The 22,429-nt window shown below is 46.8% G+C and overlaps 2 protein-coding genes across 3 annotated transcripts; one reads left to right on the top strand and one right to left on the bottom strand.

Moving 5' to 3' along the window:
- Positions 1–481: 481 nt before the first annotated feature.
- Rtl5 (retrotransposon Gag like 5) lies at positions 482–5,040 on the bottom strand. Of its 2 annotated transcripts, none has more exons than XM_042694848.1 (2): positions 1,317–5,040; positions 482–899 (listed from the first exon to the last, which is right to left on the bottom strand). In XM_042694848.1, exon 1 carries the CDS (start codon positions 4,697–4,699, stop codon positions 2,975–2,977), a length of 1,725 nt encoding a protein of 574 aa, XP_042550782.1. In that variant the 5' UTR covers positions 4,700–5,040; the 3' UTR covers positions 482–899; positions 1,317–2,974. The 2 variants fall into 2 exon arrangements, with proteins under 2 accessions (XP_042550782.1, XP_042550783.1); XM_042694849.1 differs by having other exon boundaries at positions 814–886.
- On the top strand, positions 4,748–20,149 carry Nhsl2 (NHS like 2). Its single transcript, XM_042694877.1, has 8 exons — positions 4,748–4,910; positions 5,250–5,405; positions 7,669–7,796; positions 8,083–8,275; positions 10,899–11,030; positions 12,413–14,740; positions 17,458–17,590; positions 18,374–20,149. Exons 1-8 carry the CDS (start codon positions 4,748–4,750, stop codon positions 18,696–18,698), a joined length of 3,558 nt encoding a protein of 1,185 aa, XP_042550811.1. The 3' UTR covers positions 18,699–20,149.
- Positions 20,150–22,429: the final 2,280 nt, after the last annotated feature.

The raw sequence follows: 22,429 nt of genomic DNA, 5'->3' as shown, positions 1-22,429 counted from the left end.
TACTACCCATTTATGTATAGGATGTAAGCTGGTCCCTTGAGCCTATCTTGGCCTCAGTTTCTTCATTCAAGATTTCAAGTCCCCAATCTAGCACGGCTTCGGTCTAGGTGCCTAGAAAGTAAGCACCTTCTGTGTATTGGTCTCTGTCTATGTTTGCGCAATAACACAGACAGAAGTAGAGTTGAGGCTCAAGTGGTAAAGTGCTAGCCTTGAGCACAAAAGCTCAGGGACAGTGCCCAGGCCTCAAGTTCAAGCCCCACAACAACAACAACAAAATCACTAACACAGACAGACACAATCATTACACACCCTTTATATTTTTATTGAGGAGAGAAAGCTTTAGCATACAGAGCAATTTCTTATCTTCACAACGGAAGTAATACAACAATAACACAATAGTAACAATAACACATTTGTTTCAAAGTGGTTTCTTCCCGAGCTTCTGGGAATCCTTGGGTTGCTCCCATCCCCTTGCATGCATTTCCCACCCACCCACCCACCCTCAACCCTCTCTCAAACCCAAGGAAGTACCCAAAGCCCACAGTTCTTCTTACGGCTCTTGTGGCTGTCACATCACAACAAGTATTGAAGATCTGGGAAAGGGAGAAAAAAGTCAAAGAAAAATCCAAGCCCTCTCTGTCCCCGGAGGTCTGGATACCAGCTCATTGTTCATCTGCTCTCTCCCTGGCTGAGGCTATGTAGGTTCAGGGTGAGAAGCACCATGGGAACAGGCAGGGCCTGTGCTGAGGTGTCCTTGGAGGGGAGTGCAAGGCACCTGTCCTTTGCACATCTCCACAAGCACATGGGCAGCAAGGCCAGCATGATGACATCAGCAAACAGTGTCCACAGCCTTGAAGAACAGCAGTTCCCCTTCTGGAATTCTCACCTGAGGAAATAAGCTGAAAAACAGACAAAACCATTTTCATAAGGTTGTTCACTCCTGCTCTAGTGGGAATGAGGGAGAAACAGACCATTTAAATGTCTAACAAGAAGTTACTTAATACTTCAGTTTGCCCAATTACATTGGTGGCAGCCATTTTAAACTCTGCTGATGAACAGCTAGAGCTGGCAAGATGATCTCAACTTTGAAAGAACATGCTAGAATGAAACGCAGCAAGTATGCATCTATGGGTGGGATTCTTAATGGGGGAGGATATTTTGTCCTTAAGAGTGTTCCCTATTTTCCAAATTTTCTATAATGATTATATATTACTCTTCTATTTGTGAGACCTTTTGAAAAGACAGCAACAAGTTATAGGAGCCTAATTCCACTGATCTCCAGGCTGAGAAACAAGTGATTTAAAAAAGAGTCTTACCTCCTATAGATGATCAGAGATCTCACCCAAAACCAGTCTGAGGACTGGGTCTCTTTGTGACTCCTCTTCCTCCAGCTCCTTCCTCTGGCCTCCAGGCCCAAAATCCTACAGTTGGGCTGAAGTTATCTGTCAGACTCCAGTGGGGCACAGAGACTCCATTTACTATACTTTCTTCTTTCTGCTCAGACACTTGGGTTGCACTTATGCAGACAGTTCAGTGTCTAGGGGCAAGCCAGGCCAGCAGTAGTTTCGGCTGGCATCTTGCAACTAGAAGTGACATAGTAAATGTGCAGTTTTCACTGAAGAAGCAGTGTTTTCTGGTGAACAGGAGATCTGTTTATAAGGGTATCTACATTTGCTCCCAGAAGCTACAGCATTGCATACAAGACAGTCACCCCCTTAAGCCACTAGGTAGTCACCCCTTAAGCCATGCTGTGAAAATCAAAGTGCAGCAGTAGACTGGGGGACTGACCCTCAAATGAGAGCCATGAATGTATCTGGCCACAAGGCTGCAGTGATGCAGTTTCTAGCACCAACCTTCCTCTCTCCCCTCAGATCTAAGAATCCTTAGAATTGGAAGAAGCTCAGAGAAGGTTGTAGGCGGGGTTCTCTCTCTCTCTGTCAGTGTGGCTTCCCTCTACAGCAAGAGCCACTTCTACCACTTCTAGGAGACAGTCTCCTGCCACAGGCTTTCAGCTGGGGGCTGCAGTCCAAGGCCTGGCAGGAGGAGGAGGACCCTGTCCATAAGGCAAGAGTCACCTGTAGGAATGTCAAAATTACTTGTGCAGCCTCTTCCTCCTCCTTGCCCACTCCCAAGTTCCTACCCCCTTTAGGCAGCATCAAGAAAGAGAGTGGAGACCGTGGTGTTGAGCTTTGTCTGCAGAGGGGTGTCCAGGAGGTCAGTGTGATTATAGAAGGCCCTATGTTTGGCCAAACTAGCCCAAGAGCCTTGTTAAGAGTCTTGAGAGGAGGTAAGTGCAGAAACTGGAAATAGATCCAGCCTGCCATAGTCAGCCAGATGCAAATAAATCTCAGTCAAGGTGTCCATTTGGCATACAGCTTTGTATACTCTCACTGTAGGTTTCTCTCCAAGACCCTTTGGCTGAAAGTACAGCATGACACAAGTGTAGGCTTCTAGATATATTTCTTGATTCCATCCTGCTTGCTATCAGTTCTATCTAGGGAGTGGCCACAGCAGCTTTGGGAGTTCAGTGTAACCTGTCCTTTCAATCATTGGGGCAGATCAGTGAGGCATTGGGTGAAGTCTCAGTCAGCCAATCAGGATAAAAATGTAGAACACAGGGCAGAGAAAGTCACGAGAGGCAAGGGTTTGGAACAACTAGAGGGGGACACAAGGGAGTGACCAGTTCATTGAGGCCCAGAAACTTGCTCTCCAGCTTGTAGTGAGAATGAGCCAAACACATGGCAAGAAAACAGCTACTGCTGACTTCTCCTTTCCCAGGTGACTTTAGCTGGACATATGTCACTCTCTGGTCAGGGCTGCAAGACGGTCTGAAATTCTGCAGGTCTTCTTCAGGTTCTGCAAGCCTGGAACTCCTATAAGGACTGGTCAGTAGTCAGGGTAGATCTGGCAGCAGTAGCAGGGGCAGGGGACGCAATAGAAGGGTGTGTTCTGGGTGGCCAACTCACCCCTGCATTCACACGCGAATTCGGCCACGAGCAGCTCGGTGGCCCCCCTGTCTTGGAGTGAGGCGAAATAGCACTGGAGGGCGCCTTCGAATTTGGCGTTGACCCAAGCGACCTGCACGGCGAATCAGTGGTGGAGAGCTATAAAACGGCGAATTGGTACCTGGAAGGCCCTCCAGAAGTGGGACTCGATTCTGGTTCCTCCGTCGGCTGGAATGTATTATGGGAGGTGACATGACCAGGAAATTCTCAGCATGGTAGCCAATTGAGGAGCTAGTCTGGGTTGAAGTGTCCACAAGGACAGGCTCCTCCATTTCCATCAGCTCCTCTGGTAAGCCATGGTGGTAGTGGTGATGGTAGTGATGGTGGGCTGAGTGATGGATCTCCACACTCTCTTGCTCCTGCTCTGGATCCACGCTCCCCACCTCAATTACATCTTCATCCTCATTCTCATCGTCAACCATAATCCTCCTCATCTCCTCTTTCTGTTTCATCTCCTCCTCTTCCTCCTCTTCCTCCTCCTCGTCATCCCCCTCCTCATCCTGATCTTCATCCTCCTCCTCATCCTTTATTTCTTCCTCCTCCTTCCTCATTTCTTCCTCCTCTTCCTCTTCCCTCATCTCCTGGTGGAAAACCCTCATGTGTTGCCCCATGTCCTTCAAGTAAAGCCTGTTACCACTTTCCTCTTCACCCTCATCCTCATAGTAGTGCTCCTCATCTTCATTTTCATCCTCATTGGGGTTGGGAGTAAAAGAGAAGAAGACATTGCGAACCCCAGGAAGTGGGATTGGCTTGGGTACACGTACCTTCCTTTCTATTTCCACACACTCGAGAATCAGCTCATCCAGGTCAGCCATTTCAGTGGACCACAAAAGCTCCTTTCGGAAGAATTCCGACAGGCCTTTGAGGAATTGGTTTTGGAGGCGACAGTCATCCCAAGGCAAGAACTGGGCTAGAAACTGAAAAGCATCTGCATAGCTGCCCAGGGTACAGTCTCCCTGCTTGAGCTTGCGGATGGCCTTTTTAGCCACACGCGGGGGGATGGGGCCACAGAATTCTTTACGGATTTCATCCAGGAAGAGCGGGAAGTTGGCATGCAGGGAGCTTCCCTCCTGGGTAACTGAGATAGCCCAGTCCCTAGCTTCCCCTGTGAAATAGGAGATCAGAAAGGCCACCTTTTCAGCACCTCCAGAGAAATGATCCTCATGATCAGCTATAAAGGTCTCCAACTGCATCAGAAATTCTGCCAGATAGACTGGGTCGCCTGAAAAAGGCTCTATGTCGGGCCGCTCCAGGAGTGGCAGAAGGGCCTGCGGGGGCGGCTCCTTGGGCACAGGGCACAGCAGCTCAGAGGGGGATGAACTGACTGACAGAGGAGGGTCAGTGGACCCGTCAGGGTTGGTGTAATCCTGTACCACGTTAATCAAAAGATCATCTGAGACATACTCTGGATCCGTGCGTGGGGGAGGCCAGCACAAGAAGGGCACTTCTTCCTCGGGAGTGGGGTCAATTTCATTGAGCGGGAACTCAAAGTTCTCTTCAGTAAGGACAGGCACTATGGGCACTGGCCAGCGTATGTAGCTTGAGACATTGCTCCGCAAAGAATTAACCTCGGCCAGGGCTCTTCCTAGCTGCAGGCCCAAACTGGCATTCTCCCCACGAAGGGCATTTAATTCTTCTCGCAGGGCCACATTTGCCATGCGGAGGCTATTGAGATTTCCTGCCGCCTCAGACATCTCAACTAGCTTGGGGTTCTGAGGCTCTGGCAGTGGGGGAAGGGAGCTATGGGCCGCTGGAGCAGGCAGAAATGGGGTGGCAGGAAGCGAGAGGAGACCGAAGTGCGGCGGAGGGGCACAGCGAGGCCGGGCTACACCCACTGGGGCGAGCACCTAGGGAGCTTGGGGGCACAGGGCCCCGCCGCTCGGCCCTGGACGCGTTACCTCGTTGGCGGGTTCACAGAAGGCAGAGCAGGCCAGCAGGCATGAGGTATTGGACACTGGCGTGGCGACTCAGTAGCAGTGGTAGCGATCAGGAGTACCGAAGCTCCAATGCTGGCACAGCGGGGAGGGAGCGGACTGCGGCAGGATCTGTCGAGGAAAAATCTTGCGGACCGCGATTTCCTGGGCCTTTTAAATGCTGCCAGGCATCTACATACGCCACGCCCATAAGGGCGGATCATCGGGAACCATGAACACCCATTGGCTGGGGCCGCTGCTCCCCCACCCACCCAATACCTTCCCCCCCCCCCCCTCGGCTGTGCCTCTCACTGACTCTCTCCTTCCCTAGCTGCAGCTAACTCGGGTCGGGAAAATTCGACAGCGACTGCCCACTCGAGGTCGTCATGGCAACAGCCAGTGAACGTTTTCCTCTCCTCGGGCAGGCCCCCGAGTGTAGAGGAACTGCTTCGCGAGGCGCAGCTCAATCTCCAGAGCCTATTACAAGGTACTGAGAGGGAGGGGGGCTGCTGCCAGAGCCCAAAGGCCAGTTGAGCAGCACAGCAGCAGGAGGGAGGCAAGAAGAAAGAGTCCCGTGACCAGTGAGAGAAAGAAGAACAGTTTCATAGCTGTCGAAAATCACAGCACATGTTTTCCATCTTTTTTTTTTTCACCTTCCAGATTGATGATTCTAAATGACTCTGTTTCCAACTTTGTCCTACCCGCTCCCCCATTGTTCAACTCAGTAGACCATGAGGGAACAGGGTAGCAGCTGAGGCAGGGCAATGAATCAAGTCCTTCTTAGTGTGAACAGGGTGTTTGGGGAAAATTCCACAATATGGGCCCTCCAGACCTCTCCACAGTTGCCCCTGCCTTTGGAATACTGGCACCAGAACATAAAAGGAACATCAGTGTCAGGATTTTCAACTCTGGTTTTCACTCTGCTCCTACAATAGCCTTGTCCACATATCTCCTGGGTAGCTACTGCCTCACCAATGTTAAGGCCAATAAATAGTACCCAAAGTTGCCTATATTGTACTCCTAGCCAGACTGAGCTTCTCCAAGTACATCACATCTCTGATCTGGGGATGTAACTCAATGTTTAAGCACTAGCCTAGCATGTCAGAAGCCCAGGGGTGCCCTGGAGTCCATCCTCAGCACCTCATAAATGAACAACTTGGTACTAGCCTTGAGTTTCTAAAAGCACCTGGCATGGAGCTACATCCCCCCAATGATGCCAAGTGAGCCTCCCAATTGGACTGCCAACCATCATAACGTCAACAAGAAGTCAAGGAAGCCGGGCGCTGGTGGCTCACCCCTGTAATCCTAGCTACTCAGGAGGCTGAGATCTGAGGATCGCGGTTCAAAGCCAGCCCGGGCAGGAGAGACTGTGAGACTCCTATCTCCAATAAACCACCAGAAAACCGGAAGTGGCGCTGTAGCTCAAGTGGTAGCGCACTTGCCTTGAGCTGAAGAGCTGAGGGACAGCGCCCAGGCCCATAGTTCAAGCCCCACGACCGACAAAAAAAAAAAAGTCAAGGAACACCTCAAGCCTTGTGTTCAGATAACCAAGTGCCACCACACATTGAGTCAGTATGTTCTGTGCTGCTGCCAGGGGTAAAGTTAAGGCCATTGAATAGACACCCAAAGGGAGGAAGATTCTGCCTCCAGATAACAAACTTTTCTAACATGCTGGACAGCCCCAATTGTCCATAGAGGCAGTGAGCCATATTTGGAGGGGGGGAATCGCCTCCCTTCCCTTTAGGTATGTGCCCTGAGGCTGGATAAACATCTTAGAAGGGGTCTGAGTACAGAATAAGGCATTAAACTGGAGACCCCTGAGAACAAGCCCAAATCTCCATATTACTAGATATCTGTTCAAATGTACATAGTCATGAATGTTCTTTTCTTGCACTTCCTTCTTATCTACATCATCACTTCAGTCAACCCCATTCAAATCTTATGCATCCTTCTTACTCTTTGATGATGCCCATGAACTTCACCTTCTTCTGCACAATTATCTTCCCTCTCCTTCTTAGGCCTGACCCCACCCACAGTGGAACCATGCGTACAAAAGCTCAAGTAAGAGTTCTTGCATCTGGGCTTGCTGGTGCATCCCTATAATCTCAGCACTTGAGAGGCTAAGGCAAGAGGATCACAAGTTGAAGTCCAGCCTGACTACATAGTGAAATCTCTGTCTTAAAATTAAAAATAAAAGTTCTGTATTAGAAATTTTTAAAAAGTTCTTGGTTCCAAAGAGAAAGCTCCAGACAACTTCCCAGGGCAAATTCTTCTTTCATACAGATCAGTTCTTTGTTAGTGTTGCAGAAAATCTGAAGAACTATAGAGCTTCAAAGAGAAGACCTTGTAGCAAAAAGAAAGAAAGAAAGAAAGAAAGAGAGAGAGAAAGGAAGAAAGGAAGGAAGAGAGTGAGAGAGAGAGAGAGAGAGAAAGAAAGAAAGAAAGAAAGAGAAAAAGTCAATATCTTCTGCATCTGTGTAGAGCACTTGTATGGGGGCCATAGAGATGAGGGTTTGGTCCTCAAAGCAACATGGCTTGAATTTATTCATTTTTTTTCTTTCTCTGGCTATTTATGAAGCAGAACTTTTTCACTTCCATATCCAAGTGGTTCAAACACCAGGAAAATAACCCAGTGAAGCAATATGAGTGAGGCCTAGCAGCTAGTGCAGGAACCCTGTCTTTATGGTCCTCCTCAGCCTAGCACTTGGCCATGGCCCCCTAGAGTGTGTCTCCACTGTGCTATTTTTCAGAAGAATATGAGGAACAGTACTCCGAGGCCAGACTTCTGGGGCAGACCTTCCGCTCTTCTGATGAGGCCCCTGACCTCACTCACAACACAAGGCCCCAGTCTGCCAGGCGTCTGGAGTTTGTATTGATGGTGAGTTGCCTCTTCCCCCACCTGGGAGAGCCAGCGTGCACCCACTGACAGGGAACCTTGAAATGCTTACATTCCCCCCTAGAGCTGCTGCTCACCTCTGTTCACCAGCAGAACTAACTGAAACCCTGCCAGAATGAGCCCTGCACAGCAGGTACTCAGCTGACAACCTGGCCCTTCTTCCTTCCTCCCAGATCAAGCCTCCAACCACTGCCTAAGCAGTCATCCTGTCAGAGCACTCATCACTTCAGAAGCACACCCTTTCAAATATCACCCTCTCTCCCAACAGACTACAAATCGGCAGCTGAGTGAGGATGAGACTACTATCCAGGGTGTGAGGGCCCTGGAGCCCCCCCTGAGCCTTTCTCCAGCCGACAAGCAAACTGCCTGGAATGGCCCCTTCCCTCTGCCAATCTTGGAAGGGAAGTGGTGGCCTCAGCCCTGCTCCACTCAGTCTGATCTTGTGCCCATCAACATTTCTGGTAGAGTTACTTAGCATCACCTATTTGCTTCTCTCCGTGCCACCACAACCCATTCTCCAAATGTACTTTCACTAACTGCTGGGGAGGGAGATCCATTCTCTTTGCTATCAGCTCACCCTGCACTGTCACAATCATGGCTCTTGTCAGGGAATGAAGGAATGCAGAAGAGGGGGCTCTGGCTGCTCTTCCTTCATTCTTGTGGAACAGAATGTTCCACAATGTTAGGAACTTGAATGCCCTTAGAAGCTTATATGGAAACAAAATTTGTGGATTATCTTTAGTTTGTTCTTTCATTAGATACTAACTCTTCCAAGAAGGTAGGCCTCTTCAATTTGTTTGGTAAGTTTTTCACACACAAAAAGAGGAAGTAGGAGGAGGAAAGGGAAAGATTTGAAGGCCAAAAATACCAAACATACTAAAGGATATGGATAATATGAAGACAATGTATGTAACCCTTCTGGCTATGACTCTAGGGAAACACTATGTCAATTCATTTTTTTTGGGGGGGGGTCCAGTCATGGGGCCTGAACTCTGGGCCTGGGCGCTGTCCCTCAGCTCTTCAGCTCAAGGCTAGCGCTCTACCACTTGAGCCACAGCACCACTTCTGGCTTTTTTCTTTTTGCTTATGTGGTGCTGAGGAATCAAACGCAGGGCCTCATGCATGCAAGACAAGCGCTCTACCACTGAGCCACCTTCCCAGCCCCTGTCATATTCGTTGTTGCTCCCCACTTCATGCCCTACAAAACAAATAGAAAAAGGGTCTTGCCAAAGCCAATGTCTTAGGCCTGTAATCTTAGTTACTTGGGAGACTGAGATATAAGGATCAAGGTTCAAAGACAACCTGGCAAGAAAGACTGTAAGACACTTCTAATCAACTACAAGAAAGCTGGAATTGTCGCTGTGGCTTAAGTGGTAAAGCACCCAGCCTTGAGGGAAAAAGCTAATAAACAGATCCCAGACCCAGAGAAGGAGACAAGGAGGGACTTGATGAAATCTAAACTTCATTAACCCAAAGGAACCTACAGGGAGCTTGCAAGCCAGCACTGGCTTTGCAATGCTGAAAAAAGTTGGTCAACGTAAAGGAGAACAGCTCTGGCATTTGTGATGATGTTCCCTGAATATGGGACTATCCACTGCTATTATTCATCTAGAAAAAAATGAGAAGATAGGCGATGAAGTAGAGCCCATAGCCTAGGGAAGTATGCCAAGAAATGTAAGGTCGTAAGAGAAGAGACTTGCAAAGCAATTCATTTTCTAAAAACCTCTTACTCTCAATGAGGCTGTTCCTGAGTTTTATCCAAAGAACTAAGTACTTGAGCAAGGCATGCAATAGTGCAGCTGGACAGGAAGGGTCTGCCAAGCCAGCTGCTAATTGGGAGACAAAGAGGTGAGACACATATCTGGATGGCTCCATATCCCACCTCACCTTGTCACTGTCCCAGCAAGTTCTCAGGAGCCAAAGGCCAATCCAGTACTTTAAGAGAGACAGGGCTCACACACCATGAAGCAGCCAGTTTGGGTTGAATGTGACCAAGTGTTTGTGTGGAGGTCAGTGGAACAACTTCTTGGAGACTCCAAGCTTCCCCTGGCCCCTATAAAGATATTTTTTGTTGGTTATAGGGCTTGAACTCTGGGCCTAGGCGCTGTCCCTGAGCTCATCAGCTCAAGGCTAGTGCTCTACTACTTTGAGCTACAACACCACTTCAGTTTTCTGGTGGTTAATTGGAGCTAAGAGTCTCACAGACATTTCTGCTCAAGCTGGCTTTTAACCACAACCCTCAGATCTCAGCCTCTTGAGTAGCTAGGATGACAGGCCACCAGCGCCCAGCCCCTATAAGATTTTTTTTTTACTGAGAAAAGATCACAACCAAACTAGACATTGTAGCTTACAATCTCAGCCCTTGAGAGGCTGAATCAAGAGGATTGAAAATTTGAGGCTAGCCTAGGCTACATAGTGAGACCCTAAGAAGTGGTGCTGTGGCTCAAGTGGTAGAACACTAGCTTTGAGCACAAGATGCTCAGGGAGAGCACCCAGGCCCTGAGTTCAAGCCCCACAACTGACCAAAATAATACATCAATGGTAACATAGTGAGATCTGTCTCTGAAAACCAAGGGTTGAGGGTGTGGCTTAGTTGAAGAGGACTGGCCTGGCAGGAGCAAGGCCCTATCTATGTTCCATCCCCAGCAATGCAAAAATAAGAAAAAGAGAAAAGATTACATACAAGTAAATCTAGTCTCATCCTATTACTTTGTATTTATGTTTCTCTTCTAGCTGTACAACTGAATAATCACTTGAGGACTCTTAGAAAATACTTCTATCTAGAGTCTACTCCCAGAGAGTTCAGTCTTCTGGAATGGAATCCAGGTTTAGGGGTTTCAAAGCTTTCTGTTAGTTTCAATATTAAGCCAAGGTTAAAAACTTATAGGTGACCTGGGTGTACCTCTGAGACCCAGCATGAATACCCAGCACCTAATTGGGAGGGATGGGGAAGAAGTGCCACCCACATTGATGCTATTCATGCTTACGCTACTGCCATCATTCCTTCTCTCTACTTAAGGCCAGTTTCCACTATACTTTAAGCAGAAACCAGGATGCATCCAAGTGTCTTTATTTTGGCTACAGGGCAGCAGTTTGATAAACATGCAAGTTTGCGACACTCGTTGTTTAATACAGAGACAGCTGTGAACCCCAAGTCCACCCTGAGGCGGAGGCGGACCATTATTGGAATCTCTAACTTTTCCCAGCGAGAACAAGGTGACCCCAACGCGGCTGATCCCTTTCCCAGACCCTTCCCCTCAACTGTTCAACTAGTCCTGCCACTTAGTAACATTATGAGGATGAGGAGCAAGAGTAATTCAGAAGAAAGGGGCTTTGAATGTCCTGAGAAAGCCAGTGTGGTGAAGGACAACCAAGGTCAAGTTCAGCAACTAAGTATGGAGAGTAGGGTAATAAAGTCATCACATAATGGTCTTCCATTGTAAATGTAATATAACCACACATGCCAAATTTATGCACATAGATAAGGAAAGGAATCATGACTAAAAATACCATCTTAACAGACCATTGCTGTCCAAAAAGTATAGATCAGGGCTGGGGGTGGGTGTGACTCAGTGGTAAAACATTTGCTTAGCATATATGAGGGCCTAGATTCTATCCCCATCACTGAAAAGAAAGAAGGAAATACTCAGACAAGAGAAAAATTGGTATGAGCCCTGGTCTCTTTATTTTTTTTATTTTTATTGTGAAAACACTGTACAGAGGGGTTACAATTACATGGGCAAGATAATGAGTACATTTCTTATCAAGCATTGTAGCCTCCTCCTTTGTTTCCCCTTCCCATCCCATCCTTCCCCTGCCCCCGTCCTGGTCTCTTTATAAAGCCTTGACCAAGTTATATAGTCTGTGAGCCCCAGCTTCGCCATCTACATCTTGTGAGGATCATATCGACCCAGGAGAGTCTTGGTGAGGATTCAGAGCTGTTGTAGAGTCTGTGCCTGAGATATAGTTGTTGTTCTATCAATGGTGGTTGTTAGTCTAAATTATCATCACAAAGATAGTAATCATAGCAGCAGTAATAATAATGATAGAACAGTCTTGTGTATATCAGGAAGGTTCTTGAACTTGAGATCATCTGAATGGTGTCATCACATTGGTAGGTATATTTTGAAGATTAAGAGTAACAGATTCCAGAATCTCAGCTGGGCACTTAGTGTTCAATTATAATGGACTCCTGGTTCGCTGCTGGGATTACAAGTTCTTAATCAGTTTGTCACCAGGATTGATGTATGCTGATGTCTATAATGGTTCAAAGAGCTTGAGGGAGAGCAGACAGGGAAATCCAAGGTAGTCCCACATAGCACTTGTACTCTGAAAGAAATCATCAAAGCTACAAAGACTTTGGCAGCTATCTGGCCAATCCAAGGGCACTCTGTGACTCATTATGTAGTGGTGGGCAAAAGACCAAGTCTCCTAGCATACTCATTTGTAGAAGGAAGAACGAAGGAAATCTGACAAAGCTATTGGCAAATGCTTCTTTGCAAAAAAAAAAAAAAGTAACTGCTATCTCAAAACAGCTGATGGGGGAGTATCGTTTGCTGCTTCTCCATAATGCTCTTATGTTTTCCCTCCTCTTTCAGGTCACAGCAACAGCCCTGCAGACAGTGTGACCCTCTCTGCCACCTCGGATGCCAGGCCCAGCCACTCCGCCCCACCAGGGATTCATGGAATAGTTACCATTGGGCAAGAAGCACGATTTCCAAATTTGACTTCACCAGGACTGAGAAATCCTTCCAGTCAGTCCGGGGACTCTCACCAAGTACGTGGAGATCCAGATCTTCCTAGCATGGAGAGCATGGGGATGGTATATAGTGTCCCCAGTTCTTGCAATGGACCAACAGAATCAACGTTCTCCCCTTCTAGGAAGGGAGATACTTTCACCTATATGACTCCAAGTGCCAACAACCAGAGTAACCAAGTCAATGAAAATGGAAAAGCTCCTTCCTTGGGGAATTCTTGGGTGAACACCCTCCAACCTCTGGTTCCTAAGGAGGCTGCTACTGTCTTTGTCACTCATGATAACCCGGCAGGATGCAGTGGGGTAACCAAATACTCAGAGCATCCTACTCAACGAAGACAAACACTAGGAAGACCTCCCAAGATTGGCCTTCTGACCAGTGGTACTTTGAGGCTAGAGACAGGCCCAGGTGGAGCCAATAGATTCCGGGAGCGATCACTGTCTGTGCCCACAGACTCAGGTACCACAGTAGGGAGCTATGATGAAGAGCTCAAGACCAGCGAGGCTTGTGCCTTACCGTATGCCAGCACAATCTCAGAAGGCAGTAACAGTGCTGATAACATCATGTCACTTAATGCCGAGCAAGAGGCCCGGCACAGAAGACAGAGGTCCAAAAGCATCTCACTCAAGAAGGCCAAAAAGAAGCCTTGCCCACCAATGCGCAGTGTCTCTCTGGTCAAAGATGAGCCCATCCTCTTACCAGAAGGTGGAACAGCATTGCCCAAGGACCAGAGACCCAGGAGCCTTTGCCTGTCCTTAGAAAATCAAGGACATCCTCACTCACTCCACCCAGATGCTCAGGGTCACCCAGCGGTGCCAACCCTCAAAGATCCAGAAGGTACTCATTTCTCCCACCCCTGGTATCTTACTGACTGGAAGTCTAGTGACACCTATCAATCCTTGTCTAGCTCTAGCACTGCCACTGGCACCACAGTCATCGAGTGCACTCAAGTTCAGGGCAGCTCTGAGTCTCTTGCCTCACCTTCCACCTCCAGAGCCACAACACCTTCCCAACTCTCCATTGAGGTGGAGGCTAGGGAGGTATCCTCTCCAGGAAGGCCTACAGGACTGATGTCACCCTCCAGTGGCTATTCCAGTCAATCAGAGACACCTACACCCACAGTCTCCATGTCCTTGACTTTGGGCCACTTACCCCCTCCAAGCAGCAGTGTTCGAGTACGTCCAGTGGTACCCGAGAGGAAGTCATCACTGCCTCCAACATCACCAATGGAGAAAATTTCCAAGTCACGCCTGTCATTTGACCTACCACTGACCTCTCCGACCAGCCTGGATCTATCCGGGATGAGTATCTCCATTCGCAGTAAAACCAAGGTGAGCCGTCATCACTCTGATACCAACTTTGGAGCCAAATTGGCCCAGAAAACTAGCCCCAACCAGCCCATCATGCCCATGGTTACTCAGTCTGACCTTCGTTCCATTCGCCTGAGGTCAGTCAGCAAATCTGAGCCAGAAGATGACACTGAGATCCCAGACTATCCAGAGGAACCTGGAGCCGAAGAAGTCTTCACGTTGCCTGAGAGAAAAGTGAAACCTCCTGTAGCTGAGAAGCCCCCTCTGGCCCGAAGGCCTCCAAGCTTGATCCACAAGCCGCCATCAGTCCCTGAGGAACACCCACTAGCTTCACCAACTTTGGCTATGACCCCTAAGAGTTCTATTCAACATGTGAGACCGCTCTCTCAAGACAGCTACACAGTGTTGAGGAAACCAAAGTCCTCCAGCTTCCCCGATGGACGAAGCCCAGGGGAGTCAACTGTCCTCTCTTCTCTTGCTTTCACGCCTTTTGCCAGTTCCTCTGGTGCTTTCTTCTCAGGAACACAACAGCCTCCCAGGGCAAGTATGGAGGATGATAGCCCCAAAGGGAGAGCATTGCCTCAAAGAATAAGCCTCCAGAGCCAGGAAGAAGCTGAGAAAAAGACCAGCAAGATCCCACCTCCAGTACCAAAAAAGCCCAGTGTGCTGTATCTGCCTCTCACCAATCCTGGAGCTCAGCTAGAGGCTTATGTGGTAGAAACAAGGCTGCCTCTAAGCCCCATCATCACCCTAGAGGAAGAAGGCAAGCATCTCCCCACTCGCAATGACCCTCCATCTCCTGGTAAAAGGATGATTTCAACTCTTCAGGCTGACAGGGGGCAAGAGGCACACTCTTCAGGTTAGTAAACTGGCTGCCACCTTTTTCTTATAATCTCAGGAGGGATGAGCATGAGAGTAGAATGCCAGTAACAGTAGCAGTTATTTCAAATAGTCATCCTCATCCATGGCCAAAAAATAGGGGTATTTTTGAGGATATGAATTACTCTGAACAGGAACCACAGGTCACCCTTACTGCCCTTGGCATCAGGACTTATCTGGGACACCCAGGTGTCCAATGCCAAGCCTTGGTTCAAGTGCTAGGTGATTAAATCAAGCTAGGCCTTAGCATCCTAGAACTTCAGGATCCCATCTACTCAAACTGGTGTGCATTCCCTGCCCTAGGACACCTCCTCACCACACAATAGTTTTTTTTTTTTATTAGGGGCAATAAATTCAGTTTGATGCCTGACTCAGTACCCTCCCAGAACATATTCCGGTGTCATGGCAGATGGGAAGGCATCCATCCTTTCCTTGAGCCTTCCAGAGGAAAGGGAGCTCACTTCTTTAGATGGTGTGAGGCTAATTCTTCCTGAACCCATAAGACTAGGCTAGTCTCCTTTTTGTACTGGTACTGAGGCTTTAACACAGAACCTAAACACTGTCCCTTAGCTTTACTGATCAAGGCTGTCAATCTACCACTTGGGCCATGGCTCTGTTTCCAGGTTTTTAGTGGTTAATTGGAGATAAAGAGTCTCACAGACTTTCCTGCCTACACTGGCTTGGAATCTTGATCCCCAGATCTTAGCCACCTGAGTAGCTAAGATTAAAGGCATGAGCCACTGGTGCCTCACTGTTCTCCTCTCTTTTTGTGATGATGTTTTAATTATAATCCTGTAACAAGTTTAAGCATGCAGTCCATTCCTGTTTATATACACTCACATTTCATGTTGCAAAATTCAAATTCCATACTCCTGTGTTATACCTTTCCTCCTCCTAATGGATGCTAGCTACTATGCTACTTTGGAGTCTGTAAGTTTGATAACTGTGTACCTCTGATAAGTGGATTCAGTCTTTCTTTGGTGTGACTAGCTTATTTTACTTAATGTTCTCAAGACCCATCCATGTTTCTCTTCCTTTTTGAAATTTTTACATTGAACATCAAAATCCCATGACATTTTTTCTTTTGTTTGTTGGTTTGTTGGTTGGTGATACTGAGGTTTGAAACTTAGGGTTTTGCACATGCTAGGCAGGCTCTCAACCACTTGAGTCAAACCCCTAGCCCTTTAGGTTTTAGTCATTTTTTTGCCTGGGGCCAGACTTAGACCAGTGATTCATTCTCCTACCTAGGGCCTCAAGCATAGTGAGGCTAGATCATAGGTGTACCTACAACCCCCAGTTTATTAATTGATATAAGAGTTCATTAATTTTTTGCTCAGGGTGATCTTGACTCACAGTTCTTCCCATCTCTGTTTGCTTCTGAGTAGCAGGGATTACAGTCATGAGCATCTTCTGGTGGTTCCTGGCCTTCTTTAAGCTCATCTGGACTCTGAGTATAAGTTAATCACTGTAACTAAAACAAGCAACCACATCAAAGCCACAAGTTATTTTAGAATATGCTTTCTAAGACTCCACGGGCTCCCTCTGAGATTCAGAAAAGTTCCTCTCTCACCTGCTATGGGAGAGTCATTACTTTAAATTGCTTTCAGCTCAGTGATATTTTTTATTATCTTGGGCATTTTTTAAATTAAAGTTTTGTATCAGCATTTAGGTGCACAGAGGGAATTTAGTTGTGACATTTCTAGTCAGGTATACATCAACTTCACCACCTCTATCATTCTCCCTTCTCTCCTCCTTCTTAAAACAATTTCAACATGTTTCATTGTTCTGTGTTATTATATGCAAATAAATGACTTGGACAATATTCATTCTTGTTAACCTTCTGTTGATACCCACCCTCAGCTCTGTGATTTTTTTGTGCCCATCCTGGGGCTTGAACTCAGAGCTTGTTGCTGTTCCTACACTTGAGCCACAGCTTCATTTCTTGCTTTTTGGAGCTTAATTAGAGCTAAAAGTCTCTCCCACTTTCCTGCCTGGGCTGACTTTGAATGAAAATCCTCAGCCTCTTAAGTAGCTAGGATTACAGATGTGAGCCACCAGCATTTGGTCCTGTAATTTTTTTAAGATGGTATATTACAATGAAATAAGGGACTGTGGTGTGGCTCAGTGAGAGAGCTTTCTAGCATGGGTAAGGCCCTGGATTCCGTCTCCAGCATCAAGCAAACAAATATACAAATAAAAAAACAGCACATGCTCATGTCACCTGTTGGAGAGAATGACTGAGAGACTCTGTCTCTCCTCCCTCCTTCTCCCCCCTCCCCCCACTCCACTGAGGGCAAATCATTAACCTTCAGAACTTCATGTTTCTGGGGCTGGGAAGGTGGCTCAGTGGTAGACCGCTTGCCTTGCATGCCTGAGGTCCTGGGTTCAATTCCTCAGCACCACATAAGCAAAAAGAAAAAAGCCAGAAGTGGCGCTGTGGCTCAAGTGGTAGAGCGCTAGCCTTGAGCTGAAGAGCTGAGGGACAGGGCCCAAGCCCAGAGTTCAGGCCCCACAACCAGACCCAAAAAAATAAAAAAAAGAACCTCATGTTTCTCTTTTTAAAATGGAGACATTAAAAATCCCCTCTCTGCTACCCTTCCAGAGATGCTTTAAACAGCAAATGAACTAACATGAAAATGGATGTGCTTTGCCATATCTGTTGTGGTCAAAGTCAGGCTTTCTGGTTTTTATGCCTAGGGAGTACTGTGGAACCAAACATTGAAGAGAAAAGTTTAATCAGTGATAAAACAGCTGAATGGATTGCGGAGGAAGAGGATGACGTGTTTGTGGCTTCACGCACAACTGAAGATTTGTTTACTGTGATACACAGGTCTGGACTATTTTTTGTTCTTGGTTCTAATTGCAATTGCGTTTCCTGTTTCTACCTAAAGAAAAACTGCTATCTCTAAGCAGCCATTAGAATTGCAACTGGAGCCCAAATATCCACGTATGTGAGCCCTGTCTGGGGCCTCACATCTCAAATTCACTGACGTCTTTGGGTAAAGTGGAGGAGGGGAGAAGAGGGAGGACCAGGTGCTGAGAGAGGCCCCTTGTCTCCTAGCAACTGCTTGGCCTATTGTGGCTCCATCTGCTCTCACAGTTCTGTCTGCAGTCAGAGACATTTAACCCTTTACAGAATTCCTAGTAGCACAAAAATCTCAAGAAGTAATGTGGGGCACTGGGCAGCAAGCCAAAGCAGGGACTTAGGCAAAGGGGGAGCAGATGAGGCACAGGGGTACAAGGTAGGGGATCAATGACAAGGAACCTTGATCTAAGAGCCCAGTTATTAGAGCTGGAACACCAGTTCAGAACAGGATTAACCCCTAATCTAAGCCTTTAGCCTCAACTCCATACATTTGGCCTGGTCCCAGAAGCTTGGTAGGACTCACCTTGCAGGCACTAGTCAAATGACTCCAGCTGTGGGCATTGAAAGGCAGGAGAGGGGTACAATGAGGAAACTGGTGACCTAATGGTAAAAGAAAGCTGATCAATAGTATGCTTGCAAGACTATCGTGTGCATGTATTCAAGCACATCCTTAGGCAAGGAGTTGTGCAAAGCATTGCTAAATATTTGTTCCCAGAATTTATTCAGACCAGATCGTCTCTTATTTAGGTCCAAAAGAAAGCTGCTTGGCTGGAAGGAGCCTGGAGAGGGTTTTGCAGGCAGCAGGCCAAGCTCCCACTCACCAGTGAAAAACACGGCCGATTCTCCCATCAGTGAGTCTTCTTCCATTGCCTCAGGACCAAGTGGCAGCACCAGCCTAGATGCTGGCAGAAATGATGATTTCAAGGCCTTGCTCCAGAAGAAGGGAAGTAAAGCAACTCCCAGGTCCCGCCCCTCAGCTGCTGAGCTGTTGAAGACCACTAACCCACTGGCTCGACGAATCATTGCTCAGTTTTCAAAAGACTATGAAACCACCGACAACCCCAGTACATAAGCCTCAGCTTCAAGAGCAGGGCTTGCTAGGCTTGAGTACAGAAGGGGGAAGAGAAATGGGTTTAGAAAGAAACCACAAGCATAACAAAATAGCCTACATTTCTTTTACATTAACTCACACTCTGGATGGCAGAGAGGCCAATTCAACTAGAGCTGAGATCATCAAGCACTTGAAAAGTCTTCAGACATTCTGCATTCCCACTCTTACACCCTTGTCATGACTGACTAGGGAGTTCCTTATTCTCCCCCAGTGCTTTGAACTAAGAAGAAATCCTGACGTAAGGGGGTGTGTGCCCCTTTTTAGTCAATGTCCTGGCTGCTCTGTCCCTTGAGTCCTATCCCTGAGAAGCACGATGGGGGAGCAGACTAGGGCCTGCCCAACAGGGGCAGGTGGGAGAAGGCCTCATTTCCAATTATCCACTTCTTGTGTAGGGTCATAGAAAGACACCTAAGCCTCCTCAACCACAGTGTGGCTCTCTGCTAGTGAGAGTTTCACAAGTGTGCTCTTATTTTGGCATGAGGTTGATTGGATGGCTTTTGTGGTGCAAAATATGAATGTGAGTCTGTCCTGAAACTTCATGCCTTTTTCAGTTTGATTGTCTATGCGGAGATCAGGGTGATGAGTCTCAATAAACTTTTAAATTCCCCCACCCCACCATTAGCTAAGAAAGAGCCTGACTGGGTGGCTTTGGATGAACCAAGCTTAGCCAACAAATGGACCAGGAATTTGTTCACTCTGATCTAACCAAGATAACTCACAAATGCTCCTTGAGGTCCTTCAAGTGTCTGACATCGTGGACATCCAGGATCTGTGCCCAGCTCATGCTGCACTCCAAGAACGCATTTCATTTGCATATAGGATTCATTACAGGAGGTACTTAGGTGAACGATCAGCATCAACAAAGGCTCAAGGAGGATAGAAAGTAAGTGCATCTTACCCCACATATTCAATTCAGATAAAAGGAAATCATCTGACTCTGTTCCAAAAATCAAGAGCTTATAAACTAAAAAGATCTACCCAAGTCTAAAAGGCAGCCTTACAAATTACAATAGCCCATAACACAAAAAGGGCTACTTTTTGCCATTTATGTGCTGCTAGTTGACCAACTTTCAGTTAACCATATTGGAGGAGAACGTAAGAACTTGGGGAAATGGAATGCTGAAAGAGTTCCAAAAATAATCATTGTGATTCCTTCCCCTCCAACTCTAACAGGCGCTAACTACTCTTGTCAGTTTTTTAAGCAGAGCAAGAACAATGGTTCATCTGATTTCCATAACCCTGATTTCTGCAATGGGGGAGAGTTGTGGAAAGACAGATGAAGTATTGAACAAAGAAAACCTGCTAATCAGTGTTGGGAATATATTATATGAGTCCCAAGAGGTCAAAAGGAAAATTAAACAAAATTGTAGCCTACTTCACAAAGAATGTTCCTTGACCCAACAGATTGGTCAAGTTCCTGGGCGGGGAAGGAAGGGGGAGGATGGGCGGGGGGGGGGGGCAGTCAGCAAGGAGAGAGGACACAGACTTTCAATGACAAGCAGTTCTCTCTTTTGATAGATCACATTCCCACCAATGAGGAGCAAGCTCTTAGTTCAACTACCCATGCTCTAGCTAAATGAAACAGCTGAAAAACCATACTAAGTACTGAAACTTGACTCTCATGTAGAAGCCTTAGGCCCAGGTCCTTGGTCTGCTTCTGAATTCTAGACCAATAAGGAATAGGCCAAGCCTACCAACTGCCTGGCAATCAGCACTTTCATTTAGAAAGAAGCCACTTAATAAACATCTAGGGAAATACCAGCTGCTTTTACAATTATTTGAACTATTTGGTTTGAAGGTCTTAACCAAGTTTCTGAGGGGGGGGTGTTGCTAGAAGTGAAATAAGATATCCAGGCCTTCATTTGTACATGAGTGTTTCACTTATCTGCCCTGGACTCGGAGTTCCAAAGGATGAAACATTGTTCTCTGTAGGGAAATGAAGGAGCTTGTGCTTTTGTCTCGCAAAAGTGAAGGGCTGCCAGGTCCTGTTCCTTGAAAACTATTATGAACAGCTGAACTTTCAAGTATGCAAGTATGGAACTTATATAGTCTAAGACTTGGTACTTCTGCTGATTTTTCTGGAAGCTTTAAAGCTGAGTGCCCAGACACCTTGATGTTTTTCCATCACCTGCATTCCTGCTTTCCTCTATAAAACTCCTATTTGCTTAGAACTTCTTTTTAATTTTTAATTGTTATTATGAAGGTGATGTACTGAGGGGTTACAGTTACATAAGTCAGGCAAAGAGTACATTTCTTTTTGGACAATGTCACTCCTTCCCTCACTCTCTCTTGCCTGGAAATTTTAGAATATCTTCTGTAAAATCACTGTCTCTCAAATGCCCGGTGGTGTCCCCATTGGCAGAGGATTTGGGGAACAGATTGTACAGTCAGACATAACAGCTAAGACTAGAAATATTAAATTAATATTTTGCAGCAAGTGGACCTAGCCCCAAGCAACCCCAAACTAAAAAACTACCAGGCATTGATTAGCAAGCACCTTTCCTACTCCTGTCACTCAACCTCTTTTCTACGCTGGATTAGCATAAACCTAGCTCTTTCCCCTACCCAGGCACTTCTGGGCCACCTGTATCTATTGAGGCTGGAGAAGAAAAGCAACAAGCCCTGCTTAGGAAAGCTTTCAAAGAAGCTCCTGCCACCACTATGACTAGTACAAATAATTATGAGACTAATCTTTAAAGGTAGAATATGGTTGGAGAGAACGAACTTGACCCCAGGAAGTCAGCTTCCACTTTAAGACTTTCCTAACCCTTTGTTGTCCTCCAGTTCCAACCAATAGCAGCTAGATTGGCTTCAATCTAATCAGAAGTAAAGGCATTGTACTTGGTAGTATTAAGCAAGATAGTGTAAGTAGTAAGGCTGGCTTGATTGGTTTCTCTTCTCCTTTTCCTGTACTATTTGGCCTGCCTAGACCTCTTACCTGACCCCCCGACTTGTTCCCACATGAACTACATCTATGGTCAATATCTCAACCATGTGAATGAGGCAAGGTCACAGGCAGTCAGCTAGATTATATTAGCTCAATGATCACACTTTGATCAACCAATCTGATCATGTCACCAATAACTGAGTCTCTAAGGCTCTTCCAACAAGCATTTTGCCTGACACCCACTTGAATGATACAGATCTGATCTCTGTGTACCTATCTCTGAACATATCTGCCCATGCACCTGCCCCCTTCCTCATCCCTGAATTAGGAAAAGGACAAGTTCAAGCTCAATGCCATGTTCCTCACTGGTTCAGCCTTCCATGTTTGCCAATGGTGAGCTTTCACTTTAATATGATTTGCCAGGGCCAGGACTAAGGTGAGGCTACCTAGGTGCCTACAAGGGCACAAAATTTGAGGCGCCTGCTCTCAGGGCCCTGCAAGTGCCTTAGCCTCGTCCCGACCCTGTGATTTTTCACTCTGTAGCATAGCCTAAGTTTCTCTTCTTCCCAGTGTGGTGGTTCTGATTTGGGGGAGATAACTCCCTATCTATTGTCGCACCAAATGTTTTATTGCTATTTTTTCATTCATCGCAAGAAGCCTTTGTATGCCTATGCATTAAAGAATTTTCAGTATTATCAGAAAGCAGCAGATTTCGGGGTAACCTGCTCCAAAACCTGTTTTAGTGGTGTTACCCCACCCCAACCCCCAGGGATAGCCTGCAGCTAAGCAATGAATTCTATTATAC

Source organism: Dipodomys spectabilis, unplaced genomic scaffold (genome assembly GCF_019054845.1).
Source record: "Dipodomys spectabilis isolate Male_0828 unplaced genomic scaffold, ASM1905484v1 ptg000176l, whole genome shotgun sequence".
Classification (NCBI taxonomy): Eukaryota; Metazoa; Chordata; class Mammalia; order Rodentia; family Heteromyidae; genus Dipodomys; species Dipodomys spectabilis.
The sequence above is the reverse complement of the archived record's forward strand: the minus strand, read 5'-3'. Positions and strand labels throughout refer to the sequence as shown.

What these genes read in the sequence shown, in the direction of transcription:
- Rtl5 (XM_042694848.1), bottom strand. Translation starts at nt 4,699, where the DNA reads ATGTCTGAGGCGGCAGGAAATCTCAATAGCCTCCGCATGGCAAATGTG.
- Nhsl2 (XM_042694877.1), top strand. Translation starts at nt 4,748, where the DNA reads ATGGGCCGCTGGAGCAGGCAGAAATGGGGTGGCAGGAAGCGAGAGGAG. An exon ending in GCAAGAGGCACACTCTTCAG is followed by an intron (nt 14,741 to 17,457) that starts GTTAGTAAACTG and finishes TTTTATGCCTAG; the next exon opens with GGAGTACTGTGGAACCAAAC. An exon ending in TTGTTTACTGTGATACACAG is followed by an intron (nt 17,591 to 18,373) that starts GTCTGGACTATT and finishes TCTCTTATTTAG; the next exon opens with GTCCAAAAGAAAGCTGCTTG.